At 39.1% G+C, this 21,633-nt stretch overlaps 1 protein-coding gene across 1 annotated transcript in view; it reads right to left on the bottom strand.

Moving 5' to 3' along the window:
- dock1 (dedicator of cytokinesis 1) overlaps window positions 1-21,633 on the bottom strand; it is a 198,067-nt gene that overhangs the window by 36,530 nt on the left and 139,904 nt on the right. The window contains exons 30-40 of the mRNA XM_016676605.1: window positions 15,444-15,522; window positions 14,232-14,332; window positions 8,188-8,246; window positions 7,572-7,720; window positions 5,849-5,934; window positions 5,386-5,542; window positions 5,196-5,236; window positions 4,895-4,985; window positions 1,441-1,560; window positions 549-638; window positions 1-55 (exon numbers count right to left, since the gene is read on the bottom strand). Of these exons, the coding sequence (XP_016532091.1) occupies window positions 1-55; window positions 549-638; window positions 1,441-1,560; window positions 4,895-4,985; window positions 5,196-5,236; window positions 5,386-5,542; window positions 5,849-5,934; window positions 7,572-7,720; window positions 8,188-8,246; window positions 14,232-14,332; window positions 15,444-15,522 (1,028 nt within the window). The remainder of the gene's footprint in view (window positions 56-548; window positions 639-1,440; window positions 1,561-4,894; window positions 4,986-5,195; window positions 5,237-5,385; window positions 5,543-5,848; window positions 5,935-7,571; window positions 7,721-8,187; window positions 8,247-14,231; window positions 14,333-15,443; window positions 15,523-21,633) is intronic.

Genomic DNA, 21,633 nt, shown 5'->3' with positions numbered 1-21,633 from the left:
CCGGTTTGGGCCGGATGACCTTCACTATATTCTCATAGAACTGAGCTTGCTTCCGCTGTGGAGAAGTTTAATATCAGCATTTTAACATACATTTTAATGTTTGATAAAGCATTTTAAAGCCATTCCAGAGAGGGATCTGATGTTTTTTTTTGTTGTTGTTGTTATTACATCTGTCTTTCTTTGATTCTTGAAAAAATATGCTTGAATATAAGATGCTCCCGCTTGCTTATATTTCTCTTTAAAGCTGCAAACTCTAAATCCTGGCTACCACTAGGTGCATTAGCCATCACGATGGAATTTCTTTGTTTAAATGTGTTTTGTTTTAGACACAATCAGTTTTCCTCCCACTCTTTCCAGGTACATAAGTAGTTGATCTCTCCCCGTCCCCCCTTACTAATTGCTTCAATTTCCCCTCATAAAACAAAAGGCTTCATAATAGTCCTGCAGGTTCTGTCCTTGTGCTTTTTTCCCCCCATCTATAAGTGCAGCAGAGGAGTGACAGTGTACAAAGCGGAAATGCAGTTAAGCGACACATTAATCCTACTTACCAAGGATGCACTAAGCTGCTCAAAGTCAAACATTTCATTCTCATACTGTTCAGCCAGTTCTTTGCTCAACACAATCGCCTCTTCCCACATCTAGAAAGGACACAGACAGTCAAAAAAAAAAAAAAAAAAATTAATTTCAAAGATTAAAGCAATGATAGAGAGCTAACTTCCTGGTAGCAGAGTACCTTGAATTCACTGCTAGTCTCACGCAGGTCACACTGTATAACACAAGCTTATCAGAATAAGATTATTTCATCCTTTTGGTAGACAGAAAAACCTCGATGCCATCTTCTATTCAACACGACAAGTTGATATTTTACATTACATTATATTGTTACGGTTAATGTAGTTTATATTAATAAAATAGTTGTATCTGAATGCATTCTTTAAAGACTGAAGATCCTGTCAAGCTGCTGAGAATTCCTAAAGAGTGCCAATTTAACGCCTCATAACATCAACCGTTATTTAATTGGTTTGTTTCCAAATTTCATCGAAGTAGCTGCTTCCTAGCCAAAGTTTGACGAGTTACTGAGAAGAATCCCAATCCTGACGTAACATCCAAAGCCTTAGAACCTCATTTCCAAGGAGATCCGTGCATTTCTCCTCCGATTCGTCTTGTAGAAAACAAAAGTTCCTACAAAACGGGACATTTTCCAACTCTCAAGTGACTCCGATGGCATTAAAGCGCAGCGCTGATGTGATATTAAGGTAAAAGAGAAAAAGGACACAAAGTGAGGGAAGGGCTTTTAGAAAAGGTTATGCTATAAAAGGGATGACAAAAAAAGTAATAGTCGTGTAGTCCAATACGCCTCTTCATCCATCCACAAGAAATGGATTATTGTCAATCCACGCGCCACGGAAACAGCGTCAGGGTTTCTAGAGCGCCTCTTACCTTGCCCTTATCGAAGTAATTAATAATCTCCTGATAGAGCTGGTCCTTAAGTTGTCCTTGAGTTGTGGCCTGGTAACCTTCCCTCTGGGTCAGGTGGGCCGCGCATTGCTCGTCCGACCACTACAGGGAACAAATGAGCACCGGGGGTCAATGCTGTGCAAAACAATGCGGGGTAAAAGTCAAACAGGTGACAAGAAATCAATCAATGACTTATAGGCAATGCAAATGAGGGATATTGATGTGTAACTCCCTTGAACACAGTCCTGCACAGAGCAAAATGAAGAGTTAAGATGCGGGCAGTGATGCATGCATGGATATCCATTGAACAGTTCAGAAGGAGAATCGGTCCAAAACGGTCCTGCAGCCATTGTGAAAGTTTAATTTGCAGTTACACAAGTTTTGACGGATGTCGGTTTGTTTTATTAGGGCACAATACATGTTCTACTTCTCTTTAGTCGTGTAGTGAATTTAAAGGAAGCCCAATAGACAAATGTCATTTGTTGTTGCATATGTGTTTGACACACAGTTTTAATATTTAAATTTGGCAGACATTGAGCTCCAGCGGACTGGCCTGCTGGAGGAAAATGTGCTAAGTAAGCAAAGAAGCATCCCTTCGACCTGTTTGCATATAAACTCCGTATGCAATAGAGTGGGGGAGCAATTGATTATACAACAGAGCCGTAGGCAGAGATAAAGCAACACCAGGATAAGCATGATAATGTGCTTATTTATTTTTAAAGCAGCATAAAGAAGAATGTGATTTCTGACAGATGGAAGCTGCTTAGCACTATGAGAACGTCTACAACCCTATATATTTGTCAGGACGTGTTTACCACCAACCAGCAGGATTTTATCCTGGGATGAACATGAAGGGTGTGATGACCACATTGGTGGAAAAAAAAAAAAAAAGTGCCTCTGCACGCTGTTGCTGTGGTATAGAAAGAGGGACGCTTGGGCTCAGCCTATTGATTTCTTCACAGCTTGACTGCAGCATTCACATTGTAAAGAGGACCTTCACATTTATGCATTAATGGCAACTGACACCGCACACAGCTAAAAAGGCAGAGAAAAAAGCGCTGATAATTTAGTGGAGCAGTCATGAGGCGGCTGAAGGATTCAATTTATTCTCCAGGAATGGGGAGGTGCTGTGTTTTGACTTCCTCAATATATTCAAATTTATATCATTTGTAAATAAATTCAAATGTAAGCTGACATTTTGCCGCATTTTAAGTGTTATTTACTGAAAAAAAAAAGAAAAAAAAAATCTGTATTCTTTTTCTTTCACTTGACAGCTGCCTTTTGTTGGTATATCATAAAATACACTAACGTTTACTTTTTGCAAAGCCCACCACATGTCTGGGTGGCATTTCAAGAAATATTAAGCCACAAAATAAAATCCAGACACATGTTCAGCCTCCGAAGCACAGCAGTAGAAAAAGTCTTCCTGCCACAATCAAGAAGACTCAGGTGCTAAAAGATCTACAGATTTAAAGTAATAAAATCAACTCCCGCGAGCGCGACAGTGATGAAAATGGGATTCAGTGACAACCTGCTCCCACCTGACAGAACCACTACAAAGGCTCAAACAGCAGGATAGTTATGCAAATTCAGTTGAGAAGTAAGATGATACAATTTTGGATAAAAGGAGTCCCTCCTTAACTTACTCCATACTAACCCCCCAGCTGGGAATAGACTCTGCAGATCGAAAAAAAAAAAAAGTATGTTTGGTTTGGTGACGTGGTGGGGTTTTTTTTGGGGCACAGAGAGATTAACAAAAAAGTCAAACTTGTAACAAATATGCACCATCATAACTTGGAAGAGTTGAACGAATCTGGCTTTTACTCACTGATACTGATTAGAGTGTTGACCTATAGAGTCTCAACTGCAACACGTAAGTATTCAGCTGTGGAAATTACAGCTTTAAATCCACAATTAAACAAGGCAAATTTAGACAAAAGACAAGAATATTATGTCGGTTACTCAGAAACATTAGATTATTAATTTACCCATATATGCAGAGGTTCCCTAAACTTTATCTGATTGTTAATAAACTCTCAGACAGTCGAGCCTCAGATTCTGTCCGGTAAGAGTTGGACTCTGCCAAGGTTGCTCCATGCCACCCATTCTGTTCATAACCTTTATGGATATAACTTCTAGCTGCAGTCAAGATGTTGAGGCGATCCTTTTTGATGACCTCGGGATCATGTCTGTACTCTTTGCAGATGATGTGATCCCGACAGAAAGCAATCTCCAGCTTTTTACTGGAGAGTTTCAAAGCCAAATGTGTAGCACCTGAGGTGAAAATAAGCGTCTATAAATCCGAGACTATGGTCTTGAATTGGTTAAGGGTTAGACTGCTTTCTCCAGGTTGGAGATGTTGGAGTTCATCCACTTAGAACTGCTGTTCTAAGTGGATGAGTTCAACAATCTTGAGGACTTGTTCATAAATGAAGAAAAAAAAAAACCGAGCAGAAGGTTGATAGTGCAGTATCTTAACCGATGAAGAAGCTGCACCAGTTTTTTTTTTTTTTATGGTGAAAAGAAATATTAGACGAAAAGCAAAGGTCTTGATTTACCAGTCAATCTAAGTTCCCACCATCATCTAGGGTTATGAGCATTGGGTAGTGACCAAAAGAAAGAAATTGCGAACAAATACGGCTGAAAAGAGTTCTTCTTTAGCGACAGGGTGAGAAGCTCGGTCAAACAAAAGGGACTCAGAGTAGAGCCACTGCTTCTCTACATCGAGAGGAGCCGGTTAAGGTGGCTCGGCCATCTGGTTAGACAACCTCCTGGTGAGGTATTCTGGGCAATGTCCAACCGGGAGGAAACTCAGGTCATGCTGGAGGGAATGTGCTTCTTGGCAGGTTTGGGAACGCCTTGGGAATCCCTGGGAAGAGCTGGCTCAAGTGACTGGGCAGACGGAAGACAGGGCCGCGGCCCAATCCCGGATTAAGAAGACAATAATCCATGGATGGATCTAAATGAAAAGTGTCTGAAAGAATATTATGCCATGATGTGTTTACAGGGCCAAAAAAAAAGAAAGGCAACGATGAATTCGGGAAGCAGAGAAATATTATCTCATGTTTCATTTTTTTTTCCACCTACTCATCAAGGAAAAAAACCTGCTGATTTCAATCATCTAGATTAACTGGTGCAGCTGTAATTATAATCCACAACTGAAGCTCAGCAGGAGAGCGGTTTATTTTACTTCCTATTCTATCTGGGATGAAAGACCAGATTTCACCCCGGTGAGAAAGTCTCTCCTCTGCCTCCTCAGCAGCCATCTCATCCCGTGGTTCAATTAAAACGATCTGAGCCGTTTCAAATCTGTGCATAATCTAATTCAGAGAATTATATTAGTATCTTGCCTGAGGTTAAAAGCGACTCGCCCAGCGACAGCTGAGCAGTGTAAATATGTCGCTTCCATGTTCAGTCTTTAGTGCGGTTTGTGTACCTTGAGCAGTTTTGCGTGCAGCAGCAGGGTGTAGGCAGCTTCTGTGTAGTTGTCGCACTCTCTGTGGAGGTCGCACAGCTTATACAGGTACCTGGCAAGATGCAGAAAGGACTTAGTGGCTGTTTATCGGCAAAGACAGGAGACTGAATCATAATACTTATAAGATCTGACAACTTGTCCTATCTAAAATACACTCAACAAGCAAAATGAAATCATACAGCAGGAAGAAACATTAAAAAAATTGTCGTAACGCCGAATTGAAACAGCGACTGTGAAAGACAACACTAGGTTTGGATCTTACCTGATGTACATCTCCTCTCTGTCTATCTCCTTATAAAAGTTCTACAAAAAAAAAAGCACAAACAAAAAACAGATGTAGACGTTAGATCAAGTTCTAAAGGAGTTTAAAAATCTGTACATCATCTTAATGATGAAGTCATAAAAGGTCTCAGCAATCCTTTACTGCCATCCATGTGTTTTGTGGATCTTACTAGAACATTGACGGTGCAGCTCATGCGGTTTTCCTTGTTCTCGTCATGCATGATGGTCCTGTAGTCCAGCAGCCTTCCCAGGAGTCGCACCACCAGAGAGACAAAGATTTCTCCCGTCCTGGCCAGGTACTTGTGCTTCCTGCAGTGCTCCAACAAACTGGTGGCAGGCAAGTAAGAAGGAAAAGAGAAACAAACAAAAACGAACAAAAAGTTCTTTAACAGTGAATTGTTAAATTTATAAATAATTTCAGCCCGTACTATCTCGGAAACCAAATTTTTTTTTTTTTGCCCAACAAGGCAGAACGGGTACCGCTCATCAGGAGTCGCAAGAGAAAAGCTGAGCCGAGAAGTCGCGTGATTATCAGCAAACGGCGGTTATTTTGAGGAGTGTGATGTTGCAATTAGAGCGATCCAACTTGTGAGAGGCTCAGCCATATAATCCTGCCCAATAATCAGCACTTACATTTTCTGAAAGAGAACTTTGTACTGCTCGTCTCCTCGGCCCCCTTCCACCTCGTGATCCAGCTTGGTGATGATCTCGTTCTCAAACTGCAATTAGACGGAGCAGACACAAATAATCACTGCGGTTCATTTTTTCCCCAATTCATTAACAACCCCCTTCATCCTCAACTGCTTTAAGTCTGAGCTGAGGAAGGTTACGGATTCTTTCTTCACCGGCCCGCTCGTCACTGCAGCGGGCTGTGATCTGATCATTAACGGCTAAAAATTCATTACAGGACAGAACGAGGCTGAATCGTGAGACACATCGCTTTTTTCCTTCTGCTCCGTTGTTGCTGAGGCTGCTGACAGTGATGCATTGACTCCATTTCTCCAGCATTTGTATCAAAACTAGATTTTATTGCTTAAAAATAAAACATTTTTACTGACTTCTTGATGTACTTGACCAGGTACAAAAACAGAGAAGGAGAACACAGCTGAGCAAGGCGTGACATAAACTCCGGTGTCTGTTTCAGTGGAGGATTTACAGCAGAGGAAAAAAAAAAAAAAAAAAAAAGACAGAAAGTCAGTAAAGAGGAAATGCTACTGGCTCTGAGCCTAAAGGAGGCCGAGACAAAGAAGGAAAGACTGAGAGATTAGGCTTGAACTCCAATGAGCTCCAATCGGAGTGGCACATTAGCTAAAACAGCAAACTTTAGTCCAATCTCAGCAACACAAAGAAACGGAAAAAAGGATCTCAGAGGATCGTTGGTTAAACTCTTGCCATCTTCACAGTAATACAAAGACCACAAGGGTCAAATTTGTGCACAGCAATTCGGTACAGTTTAAAGGGAAACAACATATTTAGGTTTGCGCTTTTAAGGTCTTTCAGGGTGGACTGGCTGCACAGCATGCGGCTTCAATGTTCTTTAAAAACAAGATCTGGGAACAGAAGTTAAAAATGATTCGTGACTTTTCTCTCCTCCACAAAGACTTAACGATAATGCAGGCTCAAAAATATAGACACATCACATTAATATTTAGAAAACGTTCCCCCCAAAAAAGCGGCACTGAAATTAAACTTTTTGTGCAATTAAGCAATCCGAATGTTAGGGCGCCGTTCAGTAGAAATCATTTAAATTAAGAGTTGTTAAACACGGAGCCAGAAGTAGGTCAAAACCTCCCTCCTGGCAATACCAAAAGTGTGCTTTCCCTTTAATTTAAGAAAGTGTATCAAAATATTAGTTCATGGAGTGTGCATATATTTAAGTGAATAACTGAGTTTCTGCAACTTAAACTTGTGCATGCAATTGTTGTTTTTTTAAATTGAAGTTGTTTGTTGCATATTTACTCCACACTGAAGAAAGAACAGCTTTTAAAGCCATAAGTTAACTGGATGTTCACACCCTAGACGAGTGCCTATGGACTGACACTGCGCATGTTCGGCCTCTCTCCGAGGGCTGAAACATATTCATGACAACAACTGGAACCAAGTGGATTTACTCGCGCAGAAAGGTTTAATTTCCACTGCAGAAAGGCGTAATATTAAGTTCCACTCACCGTGGCCGCTGATAATTGTGACACAACAAAATGAGATTTGCAGAATTACAAATCGGCTGTGGGCTACGAAACTCACCATCACATGGGCCGCTGTGTGCCGCCTCCCCGCTTTTCTATCTGATCTTTCATTCCAGACAACACCGTTTCATCTGGTTTACTGCATTTGTTAAATATTCCAGAATACGCACCCGTTGGAAGCCGCATGTGAAGTGAAACTCGCACTGCATCATGTCAAAGAAGATGGGGATGGTGGCCTTTCGCAGCTCGATCTCGGGAACAAGGGTCATCTCCAGAACTGGACCCACCATCTCAGGGATGAACTTTATCTTGTGGGGGCCTTGAAGACAAAACAAGTGGAAGAAAAAGTAATCTGTGACATATAATTTGTAGAATTCCCCCATTTTGATGTGTACTGTGTCATCTCAGATTAGCTCCAAAGAATGAAGCTGTCTCCCCTTTTGGAGAACGTAAGCCGTAAATAACCTTTAAAATCATCAAAGTACCTCAAGAGGATGATCCAGTCTAATCTTTCCAAATTAAAGGATCAGATGGTGTTAGGCACAATAAACTGGATTCAACACCGCCTCCTTTTACTACAGGAAAATTTAGACCCGACGTCAACAGTGAGTCTTTCATCACATTGTAGCGCTAATTAACACTTGGACTGTATACATTTCACAAAAGATCTTTGCCTTCCGGATATATATTATCTGCCTGAGGACTGTGGAAGAGCTAATTGTGATCATATCAGCTGTAAACAGCAGAGGTGTGACCTCAGGAACAAAGTAAATGCAATAAAATTACCTAAATTGTACCACATGTCCCTGATTTCAAAGCCGATCTGTCGCCTCATGTCTTGGTACCTGAAACAAAAAACATGACAAAGAAAAAAAAAAAATGATCCACACTGTCAAATAATGATACACCTATTGGGACCTATAGAAAACATCCAATTTTTTTTTTATTTTTAAAAATTAACATTTAATTACTGTATGTCAATGTGTTAATGCAGTGAAAACATTTTTGAAAATAAGAGTTTCCAGGATTCCAGGTTTGAGCTTTTTGGCAACAAATACTACGAGTGATTATGTGAGAAGTACCTAAGGTGCAATGTTCAGTACAGTAGAGGATCTGTGATGCTGTGGGCCTGTTTCTCTTCCAAGGCCCCGGTGACCGAGGATGGACAACTGCTTACTATTTTTCCACTCTTGAAACATCCATAAAAAAAACGATATATTTAAAAATATTATTTTCTGACTGATTACAGTGCATGAATTTAGAATCAAACTGTCTTTTCCCAAAAAGATTTTAGTACATTTTAAAATATCTTATTAACATTTTGATGAAGTGAAATGAAAGTCTTCAGTAGTTCCTTCAGCAAAATCATCAGAGGCAGTTTTGGATTCAGGAATTCTTGATAACTTTCTGCGAAATTGCAGTTGTGCCCACCATAAACTTTGCTTTGTTGTGAGTACCATAAAAAAAGCCAAACATGCAAATATAAAGATGTAGCTATGCTGCCATCCGACTTGCTGCATCTGACTTGGTGCTTTAGTAAAGGGCAATTACATTGTTTTTTTTGTGTTTTTTTAAGTAATCGTGACTGCTTTTAATCATCTCAAGTTCACAATCCAAAATTAACTGAATTTTACATCATACAGAGGTCCTTTAAAACACAGTTTGAGATTGATGAGAGTCTTACACTACGTGTGCAAACTGAAAAAAGGTGCATTTCCAACAATATTTTGATATTAGGACCACCCTAGGTGGTTGTTGTTGGGGAACGAATAAAGAAATTTGCTTTGGATCTGAATATGCTACTTTCAATAACTGTAACACTTTTCCCATTTGTCACTACTGTAAAGTCTCTTATTCTTTTCTTATTCATTTTTTATCTTTATGTGAATCTACATGTTTTTATTCACCTGTCACTGCAGGACAATAATAATAATAATAAAAAAAATCTCTGATTTCTAGCATTCATAGCATCTCCAACTGCCTCGCAGAACCTAAATACAACATTTACACAGCGATATTTAATGTATCAAAGTGTTTTTGTTTGGTTTCCTCTGGACAACTGAACAAATATTGGAAAAAACAAATGAGATTCATGGAATGAGATTAGTAATGCAATGGATTCAATGGAGATAACTCCTTTTGTTTTTCCAAGATCTCATCCGCTAGACAAACACAAAATGATGAGATATTTCTACTTGAGCAAGTTCATGACACAGACACGCTTGCTTTCCGTCAACTGGCTGTCAGTTACAATCTCCCCTCTGCTCTGGTTATGTCATTAAGGACCCAGAAAAACAACGGCTAGACGAGGAGCAGGGTTCGTTTGTGCAGTCTTTAACAGGTTTTTGTCTGTGACAGGAGGTCTCATATAAAAGATTTCCAGAGAAATACAGAAGGTTCTCTCCCATCCGCCTTTTCTGTCTGGCTTTATTAAATTGAGCCCTTTTAAGCTGATCAGCTCTGTCATGCTTAGGTCATGAACCGATCTCCGTGGACCGCCTGGTGCCTGTCTCCCATCTTCGAACACCGTCCCAGGTCACAGAGAGGACAAATGATGAATAAAGGAGAGACTAACAAGACTGGAAAGACGGGAGGGAAGGGATAGGTGTAAAGTGAGGCCAGGTCAGTGAAAATGGACAACGCCAGACTGAGTAACTTTTTGCATTGGAACATTAAAAAAGTAAATGAAGATGCAACAATATAAAAATATTGTATGTTGTTTTTTTTTTTCAAATAAATCCATGACACTTATGAATGTTATTAAAGTTTTGTAGCAATGGGAGCACTATAAAGTAAAGTTAATATATCAAAGAGTAAATTTTATTATTGATTCAAGTGCAAGTTTTTTATAAAACAAACAAACAAAAAAAAACCTAGTTCAACCAAGGTGTGTACTTTGAAGAATGGAAAAAAAAACTATAATTACTAAACAACAATAAAAACAGATATAAAACATACCACATGGGTAAAAGAAGGCAAGTAAAACTGAAAATAAAATAGAAATAACATAAGACACACAACTCGCACTGTGTCGAAGCCAACAAGGAATAGATGTTTTTAGAGACTCAAAATAAAACTTGTACTTTTGTTTTTATGTTGCTCTAATTTAAAAAGGTAAGCATCATCTGAGACACTAGAACCCATTAAATGAAACAACGCAAATGAGAAAAGGAGAAGCAAAGCACTAAAATCAAAAACATACTGAACTTTCGAATGTCTTTAAAGGCTGGGGACAGACTCTCTTTGACTTTCAGCCTACTTATGGGAACAACCAAAAGCAGCCGGTACTACACAGATAGTGTAGTACCTGGTACTAAAGAGGACAGAAAACTTTTATTTTTAACAGAAACACGTGTCATTCAATTATGAACAAGGTCACTCCCCCTTCGTTTGGCAGGCTGGGTTAGACCCAAACGTCTAATTGACTAGTATGTCTCACGTTTGTTGCAAGCAGTGATGTTTCTCTGTCCCTCAAACAACAGATTGTGTGTGAAAGAAAGAAAGAAAGAAAGAAAGAAAGAAAGAAAGAAAGAAAGAAAGAAAGAAAGAAAGAAAGAAAGAAAGAAAGAAAGAAAGAAACCGTTTTGCTGGTAAGTTTTCTAAGGAGCTAAACTCCAGCTTGACACAGCTTTAAAAATGAGAAGGAGAATAAAAGCAACAGCCCCGAGGTGGAGCTTTCGCATCATGTCTTTTAGTTTAACTAAGCTTATTGAAGAACACTTACCCAGGTACCACAGCATCTTGACAAAGTAATTAGATGTATTCTTATTGGTGGTTCACCACTGGGAATAACTACACTGAACTCAATATTTGTTCCCAACGCTGCTGTGTGGCTCAGCAGTTTGATAGAGATGTGCAAGAGAAAAGAAATAAGCTGCATAAATCTATCCGAACAGCTGTGCTGCGTCTGCAGCTTATGTTCCCTCAGTGATTGAGATACAAAAAAAACAAAAAAAACAAAAAAAAACATCTTGAAATTACAGATCACCAAGGGAAGATGCAGAACTTATTTATATTTAATCATTTTTTTTAGCTTGCTGAGGTCTATTACGTATTTTTAAGTTTCTCAGGAGTACACAAACATTTCTAATGAAAAAAAAAGAAAGAAAGAAATGCCTTATCTTCTGTACTGCCTCCCAACAAAATTCCAAACCTACAAATATATCAAATTCATTAAAATGTTCTATTGTTATTCAAGTCAGATTAATTAGTTTAAACCAGATAATTACAAACACGGGCTGAAGTTGAATTAGACCGTACTTCTCCACCAGGTGCCCTCTGGGATGTCCTGCTATGCTCAGATTAAAGCCTGTCCAAGACGACTGAATCCCACTGGTTGACTCTGGGACACGGTGACCTCTTTATCTCATCCTCCACAAAGCACACTGATGTTGTGATACCTTGTTGCAATTCTACAGAGGAACAAGTGCAGCGTCTGCTGACCCACGACAAATATCAATTCCAAGCCTTTCCCTCTCCCCCCCTCACATAATGTGCTACTTCAGAGGATCCAGAGGACGTAGCGGCATTTTAAAACCCAAATCACTGGTGTGCCGATACCATAAGAAAGTAATGCACTTTGACGTAAGTGATCACTGCACTGAAAGATGTCTTAAAGAAGAAGCTGCATCACCTCTTTATAGCCTCATCGGGTTAGAGCTGTTCACAGCATTCTGCAGTCGAAGAGAGAGAGAAGTGTTGCAGAGCCCAGGGATTGATTGTGGGGAGAGTATTGGCAGAATTATAAAATACAGTATTAATGAATGCTGGCCTCTAAATGATTCTGTGGCTGCATGCATTATATATAAACCATCCTTCAGTCTTTTCGCATCTCATTGTGTATGTGTGAAAAAAAAAAAAATCTCACAGCATGCTTGTGTGTGTGTGTGTGTGACTGGCAGGAAGTAGGCTTGTTTCCCACATTAAGACGCAGGGATGACTGTGCACGAGGCACAGTTTTCTCATCTACGCCGAGACAGATGCAGCTCGCTTTTCCGTCACAGACCCGGAGACAGCTGTGACTGTCGGCTGTCAGGACCTACAACGCGCGTCTGTCAGCGACGTGCGCAAATCTCCCGCTGAGGTTAAACAACAATATCACGTCTCGCAGAGGGGTCGACGCAGAGCAGGTCCCGGCAGGCTGAGCGGAGCAATGCAACTGGGTCACGACGTAAAGATCGTGATTGAGAGGGAAGGAGGGAGATTGGATGTGAAGGTATGAGGTGATGGGAAAGAGAAGAGATGGAGAATAAAATACAGAGTGGCAGGCACAGAAAGAGAAATAGAGAAAAAAAAAAAAACGTGTGACTGACAAGCGGGAGCTGGTAAAGACAACTCGGATGAGATCAAAGCCTCGAGCAAAGATGAGTGAGACGTTCACCAAACCTGACAATGTGAGGCTCCCCTCTCTCCTCATCACTCATTCCAGCAAATCATGACAATGACACGGCCGCATGCTCATTTGCTCAGCTGTATCCACGTGTGCACGAAAGAAATCTGAGTAGAAACATCGGCGCTTGTATGTACAGTGGCTCTCAAATGTTCACGAGTTTCATGTCAAAATGTCAGGCTTTTATGAACTTTTAATCTTCTTTTAAGTGAAACATTTCCACATTGATCTAAATAAAATGGAATTCATTACATATGGTATTATGTGTGTCCGGCTTTTTTATATATAATTTTGATGACTGCAGCTTGCAGGTAATGAAAAAACAAAAATCATTATTATGATTTTAATGGTTGAACTGGATCTACTACAGATAGAAAGTTAGTTTTTGTCAATATGGATGAAATTAGGGGCAAATCCAATTGAATAAGATGCACAAAACTACCAAGAAATGTTAAAATGAAACCAGTCATGTGATATATCATATTGAAATTATATCATGTCATGACATCATGATTTTGCAGGTCTGCAAAATCTAATCTATGATGGTTTTCAAAGACAGAACTAAATAGATTCAACTAAAGCAAATCCACTTTAAATCACTTTGTGAAACTCTTTGTGTTTTGCATTCGTCACCCAATACACGAAGCAGCTGAAACAGCTGAAAGAGGAAATTTACCTTCCACTTTCCATTTATTTGTTCCTTTTTTTGTTGGTCCATCACATAAAACCTCAATACAACACATGAATGTTTGTGGGAGTAAGGTGATAAAATGTGAAACAGTTCAAAGTGGGTGAATACATTTGCTCTGCAATCAATATCTAGCCAGAGGGGGGTAATTTCTATTTTCTGGTGCAAGTTTATTAGCGCAAGTGATAAAATGCTGACCAACAAGCAGCATCACTGTCAGGCATCCAGCCAGTGTGATGTGTGATTCACTGACAAAAACTCCTCCAAATGAAGACAAGCGCCAATATGCTCAACATCTTCCCAGAAAGCATTTGTCCGTCTGAATGCTTTATCAGACTGTCTGAAAAGTACTAATATAGATAAATGTGTCCGCTGCAGAAACACAGAACGGAGAAGCTCGAAGAGACGAGAAATGTCCTAACTTTAAACTTGAACTATTGTAAAAAAATTAAAAAAAAATATTCACAGTAGTAAATTATATTTTAACATCTTGAACCTTCTCTCCAGGGAATGGGTACAGAACATTTCTTGATCAGAGACATTTAGGTACAGAACGTCCTCATAACAGACATTGCAGCAGCAATGTGCTATGATCAGAACAGGAAAAAAAAAAACACAACAGTTTCATACAAGAAGTTGCAGGGTGTCTGATATCCCTGCAGGCTTTGACGTATTTGTCCTGGACAGGAAATCTAAGCTGTAGTAGGGTAAAACGAGGATGTCCCGAGAATTTAAGGGTGACGCCATACTTACTTGTGGAAGATCTTGGTTCTTTTGTCGCTCGAGAAGTTTTCCAGCTGCAGCGACTCCTGGGTGAGGAAGGCCACGGCCAAGTGGAAGTAGTTGTTCCACAGCTAACCCAGATAAAGGCAGAGAGAGAGAGGCGGATGGGGAATAAGAGACCGTTTCACTCACAGCTCAAAGCCAGTTTTACAACAATGTTATTCAGTGCTAGACAGTGTGGGCAGGAGAGCTTTATGGTTTCATTAAATCAAAAGCTGCAGATGAGACGGTTACAGTTTGTTGCTGGGAAGCTGTCCCAATGGGTGCAGAGGTTGTTGATTTAGGTCAATGTCACCCACAGGATGTTTTCCGTCAGGGAACTCTGCAGCTTTATTCATTCCTGCGTGACTCTTTGAATGTAAAATGTTTGAAATGACGGTTCCTTATAAAGAATTGCATTGTGAGTATAAGGTCAAGTCAAATTTATTTGTACACGTTTCACCAACGAGGCAGTTCAAAGTGCTTTATGCCACAAAAACATCATTCAGTCACAAATTATGAAGCAAGCAATGAACATTAATTACATAACTATAAGTGTATGTGTGAGAGTTAAAAGGGTTCCAACATCATATCAAGCCTGAAAATGATGCACAGATGGATGGATAAGATGGACAGATGAGATGGGATATGGAATAAAGTCTGGAATTCCAAAACCTTTTTTCTTTCCCCATAGTTTTCCAGATCCAGAGAGAACTTTAAATTCCACACTTTTCCTAGAATGGATAGGATCCCTGGAGGAAAACACTTGTTTCTGTCCTGATAAACTGAGATGTAACCTTTTTCTTTAAACCACAAAGACAGCTTTAAGTGCTGTGAGTCACACTAAAACAAAGTTACATTAATCAGTCCATAAAGGCTTTGAAATCTCTGAGGGTTTTAGGTGTTGACAACATTCTTTCATGTGTCAGATATTGAAAAAAAAGAAGAAAAAAAAAAAGCTGTTACTTTATTCAAAGGGAAGCAGGTAAAATATTCAGCAATGGACATAAAAATTGCAGGCCATTACAATGTAATTGATGTTCTCTATCGCTCTCTCTCTGCAATTTTCATAATGCTTCAAATGTCACATCCAGAGTTGACATGACGAAAAAAAAAAAAAAAGGAGCATTATTTGGAGTTTTGTGGAGCTGATGCAAAGTAACAAACTGAGGAAGAGATTATAAACATCTGTGCAAAGCTTACCTGTAGCTCAAAGTTGGCTTGATCCAGAAATTTCTTGCTCAACACATCTGCGTACTGGCTAATAGCCCGAAGGAAAACCCTGGAAACAAAAGGGAGGAGAGCAGTTTATAAGAAACTGAATGCTTCCTTTCCATCAGCCTTGAACAATATGAGGAAACCGACAGCGGCAAATATAAATCGTCTGTTTAGTTATAGTGGCAGTAACAAGGCTTCAAAGTGTCATTTAGTGAGGACAATCTCTAAAGTTTACATAAATTATGGTAAAGTATCTCCTTTCTGTAGACATACACCGCAAGTAGATGCCACTGCTACAGAATGAATATAGTCAACTGAGGTGTCCCAGCAAAGACCCCATAGTAAGACACAACAAATAGAAATAAAGTCTCAAGATGGATGCTGTTATGCATATAAGCTTGTTATTTCTCTCATTTTTCTGAAAGTTTTAATGCTGGATTAATAAACGCCGTCTGACGCACAACACAGAGCAACATTCACAACTTTATCTTACCGATCTTTTTTAAACTCCATTAAAAATGTTTATTATATCAACAGTTTTCAGTGGGATGTTTTGATCCCAGCGAGAAATAAGTTTTTATAAACGGGTGGTTGACACATTTTTTCAAAATTAATTCATGACATGGATACCCAGAAAAAAAGCTGTAAAACTCACTGTAAACAAAAGACACAGCCAAACAACAGACCTCATCTGTCTTTCTGTCCATGTGTGATGAGAGCTTGTGCCCAGAGAACCTGGCAGCACTTCGGCACAGGGTTGATTTATGGATTCCTTTGTAATGTTTAGGTTTACATCTTTTGGACGCAGCTGCGCTGCGCTGAATGAAAAAGGTTTTAAAATGTGGGGATGAGGGTTTCTAATGCAGTGCACTAAAAAGCTGGGCTATGCATTGAGCTTTTTCAAAACTGACTTTTTTAAAAACATTTTATGAATAGTGTAATGTAAATATATTTAACATATTTCTGAGTTAATTTGCTCCCTTCAAATGTTTGAAGTTCTGACAGATTAAAGCTCAAGAATTAAGTTTTGAAGTCGCTCAATAAGACACTGAAAATTACTTTTTTTTTTTTGGTAATGTGTCGATACAAAGAAAGATTAAGGTTTAGATATTATATTTTAGAGACAGAAAAACCTAAATATGCTGAAAACATTTGTCAACGTGGCCATAAATCGACAACAACAACAACAAAAAAACCACGAAAACGCACAATCTACTTTTGTATATTTGCCTTTATAAGTATTAAACAAATCAAATCTCGACAGCGGGTCAGTGTTTCTGTGAACTGACATGGGAGGCACAATAGACAGCGGGAACACTAGAAATACATCTCCTGCGGTACATTGGCTGATAGGTTAATCCACTGCGACGCTGCTGAATTAAATGTTAATAACTTAAGTGGCATGAAGCTTTTAGAGGCAAATTATTAATGCCACTCACAGAGATCCTCTGCCTCTGCTTAATTTATCTTTATTTCCTGGAAGAAGTTGTGGTGCAATAATGTGTGCGCCAATCTTGAAGAATCACACTTGAAACTGTACTTTCAATAGAAAGAAAAAAAAAACTACTTTAAAACACAGCATATTCAGTAAATACTTATTTAAAGATCCGTTGTCCAAGGTACTGTAACTTGTTATCTCGCAACAGAAGGTGTTCCTACAAAATATTGACCGAGTGTGGCGGAATACATTAACTCTACCCTTTTCAGATTTTCCATTTGCAAAATAAAACATGTCTTTTTTTCCCTCCACTTCACACTTACAAAGTCATTTGTGTCGGTTAAATGAAAAAAAAAAAAATCAGTTCAATGAGGCATTGGGTATGCAATCCACTATACATGAATGCAAAAATCCCGATTGTCTAATTTAACAAATAATGATGCCTCAGGGATGTGCTGAAAATCGCAAAGGGGAAAGGAGGACAGTTGTGATGCCCCTCGAGTGGATTGCATCAGAGTTTCATGAGCAGGCAACAAAGTGGCATTAAGATGCAACACTTGTGTAAGCAACACTGGCAGGTGAGCAGACATCTGCTGCAGGGGTGGCTTCAAGAGAGCCATGTCCTCCTCACCCACGCTAAACTCATTAAAAACAGGATCACATAATGATGGGAATTGGCTGCTTCGTGTGTATTATCTCTAAATCTCCTACACTCTCCTTCAGTTGTACGGGATTAGGGATCTTTGAGCTCAGTGGAAGGTCTAATGTTTAATGCCGTGGATACGGCGCCGGGGGTTTCCCACTGCCCGGCATAACTGACCTTGAACAGGAATAAAAGAACTGGTTCGACAGTAGAGCTGTGGGACCGCCGGTATTTTCAGGTCATACAATATTCATCGCCCATATATATCTCCATTGCCGACTAAACGCTATCTGAGGGGGCGATACACATTCCCTGTGACCCCAATCATTAGTCGGAAAGGTTAACTGTCATTGAACACCTTTGGATATTCCATTAGAACTCCATTCCTCCAGCTCTCTGCATCTTCCAAGCACTCAGACAGCCTATTATCACTATCCTGTCTGCTCCCGCACAGGCTCCCCCTCAGCAGACCTTACTCAATTTTCTGCAGCTGTGAACATGCCAATATAGTTTATAGGTCCAATGCTGGACTAATGCTTAAATGTATTTCCTTCCTTTGCACCTATGAGCTAAGAAAGAACTGATGCTCGATATGTGCAGCTAATTGCCGACCTATTTTTATATAAGCTTCTCGTGTTCATTTGATGACTGGAGACCGAAGAATAAAAAAAAAACCAAAAAAAAAAACTCTATTATTCATTAAAGACTTCTTCAAACATAAAACGCAAAGAGGAATATCATATATTGCCAGATATCAGACAGAATTGTAAGGCTAACATTTGCTTTGCCTAAAAGCAAAAAAAAAAAAAAAAGCAGTAAGCCTTCTGTAATCATGGAAATCTGAAGCTGCCTTCTGAATATGGACAAACATTTTAGCCATTGGTAACAAACAGCATGCAGACAGACCTGTTTTCTATAAATGTACCGATTGTTTCTCATTTTCAGGTGTCTGTTACATCATATTCTAATTGAATGTAATTATAAAACAGAAGCCATTCTGGAATTGATAATTAAACAACACTACAAGGTTATCCTTTAAGGACAACCTGTCAATACAACAAACACACTGAATAAAGCAAAAAAAAAAAAAAAAAAAAAAACGTAACAAAAGAAAAACACGCCGACTTTTCGAATACATCTGTCGTCTTTGCACGTCACGTGAGAAGTTGTTTATTTTTATTTTTTTCAATGGGTGGTCTATTGGAGAGATGCACTAAAAGCCCTCACACATAGAAGCCATCAGTAATGTTGCACCTTAAGGCACTGAGGTATTGGCTTCACTTCACAGCAGATGCCTGCGTTCATCATTTACATACTGTGACTGATGCAGTGCATTCTCAAAGAGCTCTCTACTTTGGTTATCTCTGTCCGTAGATCATTACCCTAGAGAGACTGTGACGGTTCCATTAAAGTTTTTAGGTTTCGCATATAATAAATGTAAAAAAAAAAAAAAAAAAAAAAAAAGAGAGAAAAGCTTCGCTGATTACTCAAGGTCAGAGAGATGTATTTTACATAAGATTGTGCTTTTTTCTACAAGCTGTACAAACTTTTGAAACCTTTCATTGAGTTATAGTTTGAGCACTGTAGATGTCCTTGAAGCATTGCAATGGTATCATTGGAAACTTGCTGAAAAAAGGTTTTTCTTTATGGCTTTTTTTTTTTAGGGAAGAATAAGAAGAGTGAGAGAACCAGGGGAATTTCACCAAGCCCAGGTGCAGCCCTCCCTGGACGTCACGTATGTGGACAGAAGCCTCTGTGGCGTTGAAAGAACACAGATACAAGAAACAAGCCATGCCAAGGTCAAGACTTATAAACTCCTGAAGGATGATACTATACCACACCACTATCACTCACAGTATCCTGTCAGAATCTAATTGACTGGTGGAAAAACCAAACAAACAAAAATCCACCCATAAACCCCGGTTGCAAAAACTTACTTGCTGATTTCTCAAATCAGCTCACCATAAGAAAGCTACACCAGAAAACCAACTGGAGTTCAACCAATGCTCTGTCTGTAACCGTGCCCAACATAAAAGAGTGGATTAAAGGAAGGACCAATGATACTGTTTCTCCTGTCATTGGAAGGACACCCCCAAAGTTTGTATGCATGTAGAATAGAATCATTAAAAATGATTACTGGAACTGCAAGTTTGCATTACTGGAACACTTTTACTGAAAATACATTAATCGTACATGATCTTACTATATTAGTGATTAATTGTAATAATCATCAGTAGTCGGAATTTCTCGAGGTGTTAGTAGTGCTGCATGCAGATTTAACTTCTGGGTCACACAGTCAGGATAACAGCTACATCAATGCTCCTCACAGCTTCTGGCAAAATATGACTCAACATGCTAAAGTCTACCGTAATCAACATTTTTTATTTTTTTATTTTTCTTCTGATCTCCCCTCTTAGTAAGAAACAAACCCTCACAGTTTCATTCCTAACTGATCTCTGATGCGGCATGATGACATTTCCTGTCCTCTTCTACACAACTGATCATCACCGTCCATGCACAAATAGTGGATGTTTTCCCACAAATAAGCTTAAAAGTGTTCCTTGCAAATATTAACGTAAAATATGTCAAGTAAAAGGCCCACTGGAAACCAGCAGTCAGTCAGTCCCTCCGCTTGCAGACGTATTATGTGCTTTAACAGACGGGACAGCTCCTCTGTGAGCACATCCTGCCATTAATTACTGTGAAAAACTTAATGAGGTAGATGAAAATAGAATGCGCTCTCCCTTGTGGTGAACTTTGCGCAGACATTACTGTAGGGCCATTTCAAACAAGATTAAAGGAATTTCGGTCCTTCTTCTTAAACCTTACAATATATAATTTTTAATGTGGGTCTAAGAGTGTGGAAATTTGAAAGTCGTGGTCCCCACGGAAATGTAATACTAATAAAAGTTTAGAATATATTCAGGTTCAAAGGAATAAATTATAAAATAATACAGTCTGACAACATTATTGGACAGTCCGTGCACACAACTAGCAACATGAGTGAGACTACTACTGCTAAAGACAAAAAGGGAGAAAGGATGAGAAGTTATTTCTCTAAAGTACCAACTAAAGATAAGATATTTCAAGGTACAAAATGGTTTCCAAAAGAGATAATTTGAAGAAAATTAAAACTTTGTCTCATGCCGTTTCTACAGTTTAACTTTCATTTTGTGAGATGTTATGACAGTGCAACTTTTCTTTGGTTTCAGGGCGTTTGGCCTACATTAGCAAACATCTTCTACCAACGCTACAAATTGTCAATCTGGACATGACTTAATCAGAGTAAAAACCGTACCCCGGCCCAAGTCTATTACAAAGGAATACATTTTTCCAGGAAAACTTAAGCTACAGAAATAAAAGTGATTAACACAATAAAAGGTTTTTGGGGAAGACCCGAATGTGTCACCCTAGTAGTTGTTAGTTTTTTGATTTTTTTTTTTCTTGGTTCTTCAGCTTCAAGAAACGAAGGCATCTCTAATTATCTCAACAAAACACCAGACTTCATTAACTTCTGCTGAGAGAGACAAAAACATAACTTTAACTTTTTTTTAATTAGGCTGAGCAAAAGCATCGCATCACCTCCTACCCAACTGGAGTCATTTTCAGGCAGCACTCATAGGCCATCATTATGATAAATATGCTTGATCAAACCATCAGTGACAGGAAAATCATCCAATTAGCACGGGCTGATAGGTGTGTGTAAGTTTACATCCGTACACAGGACAGACGATTTGATTTTACATCCATTTTTTTTTTTTTTTTTTTAGATTATTTAAATAAGTTGACTTTCTGTTCTGGTACAAAGCTCTGAGCTGTCATCTGATCTGCACCTAAGCTTTATGCTAATAAAAAGTTATCACCCAATCATACTTGCTAATTGAGTTCAGCAAGCATCACCGATAATCATCGTGACCCATTTGCATGCTATTGCTGAATAGCTGGCATATCTGGCAATGGTGAGAGATAGTGCAAGGTCAAAAACCTTCGTTATCAGAGCATTTAATTCAATTAGATTAACTTTATTTTAGACACCTGATCAAATATTAAAACTGGAGAGATATTTTAAGACATTTTGGCCATGGTTATGAGAG

The sequence above is a fragment of the Poecilia formosa genome, unplaced genomic scaffold (assembly GCF_000485575.1).
Source record: "Poecilia formosa unplaced genomic scaffold, Poecilia_formosa-5.1.2 Scaffold136, whole genome shotgun sequence".
In the NCBI taxonomy this organism is placed as follows: Eukaryota; Metazoa; Chordata; class Actinopteri; order Cyprinodontiformes; family Poeciliidae; genus Poecilia; species Poecilia formosa.
This window is presented reverse-complemented; position numbering and strand designations above follow the sequence as displayed.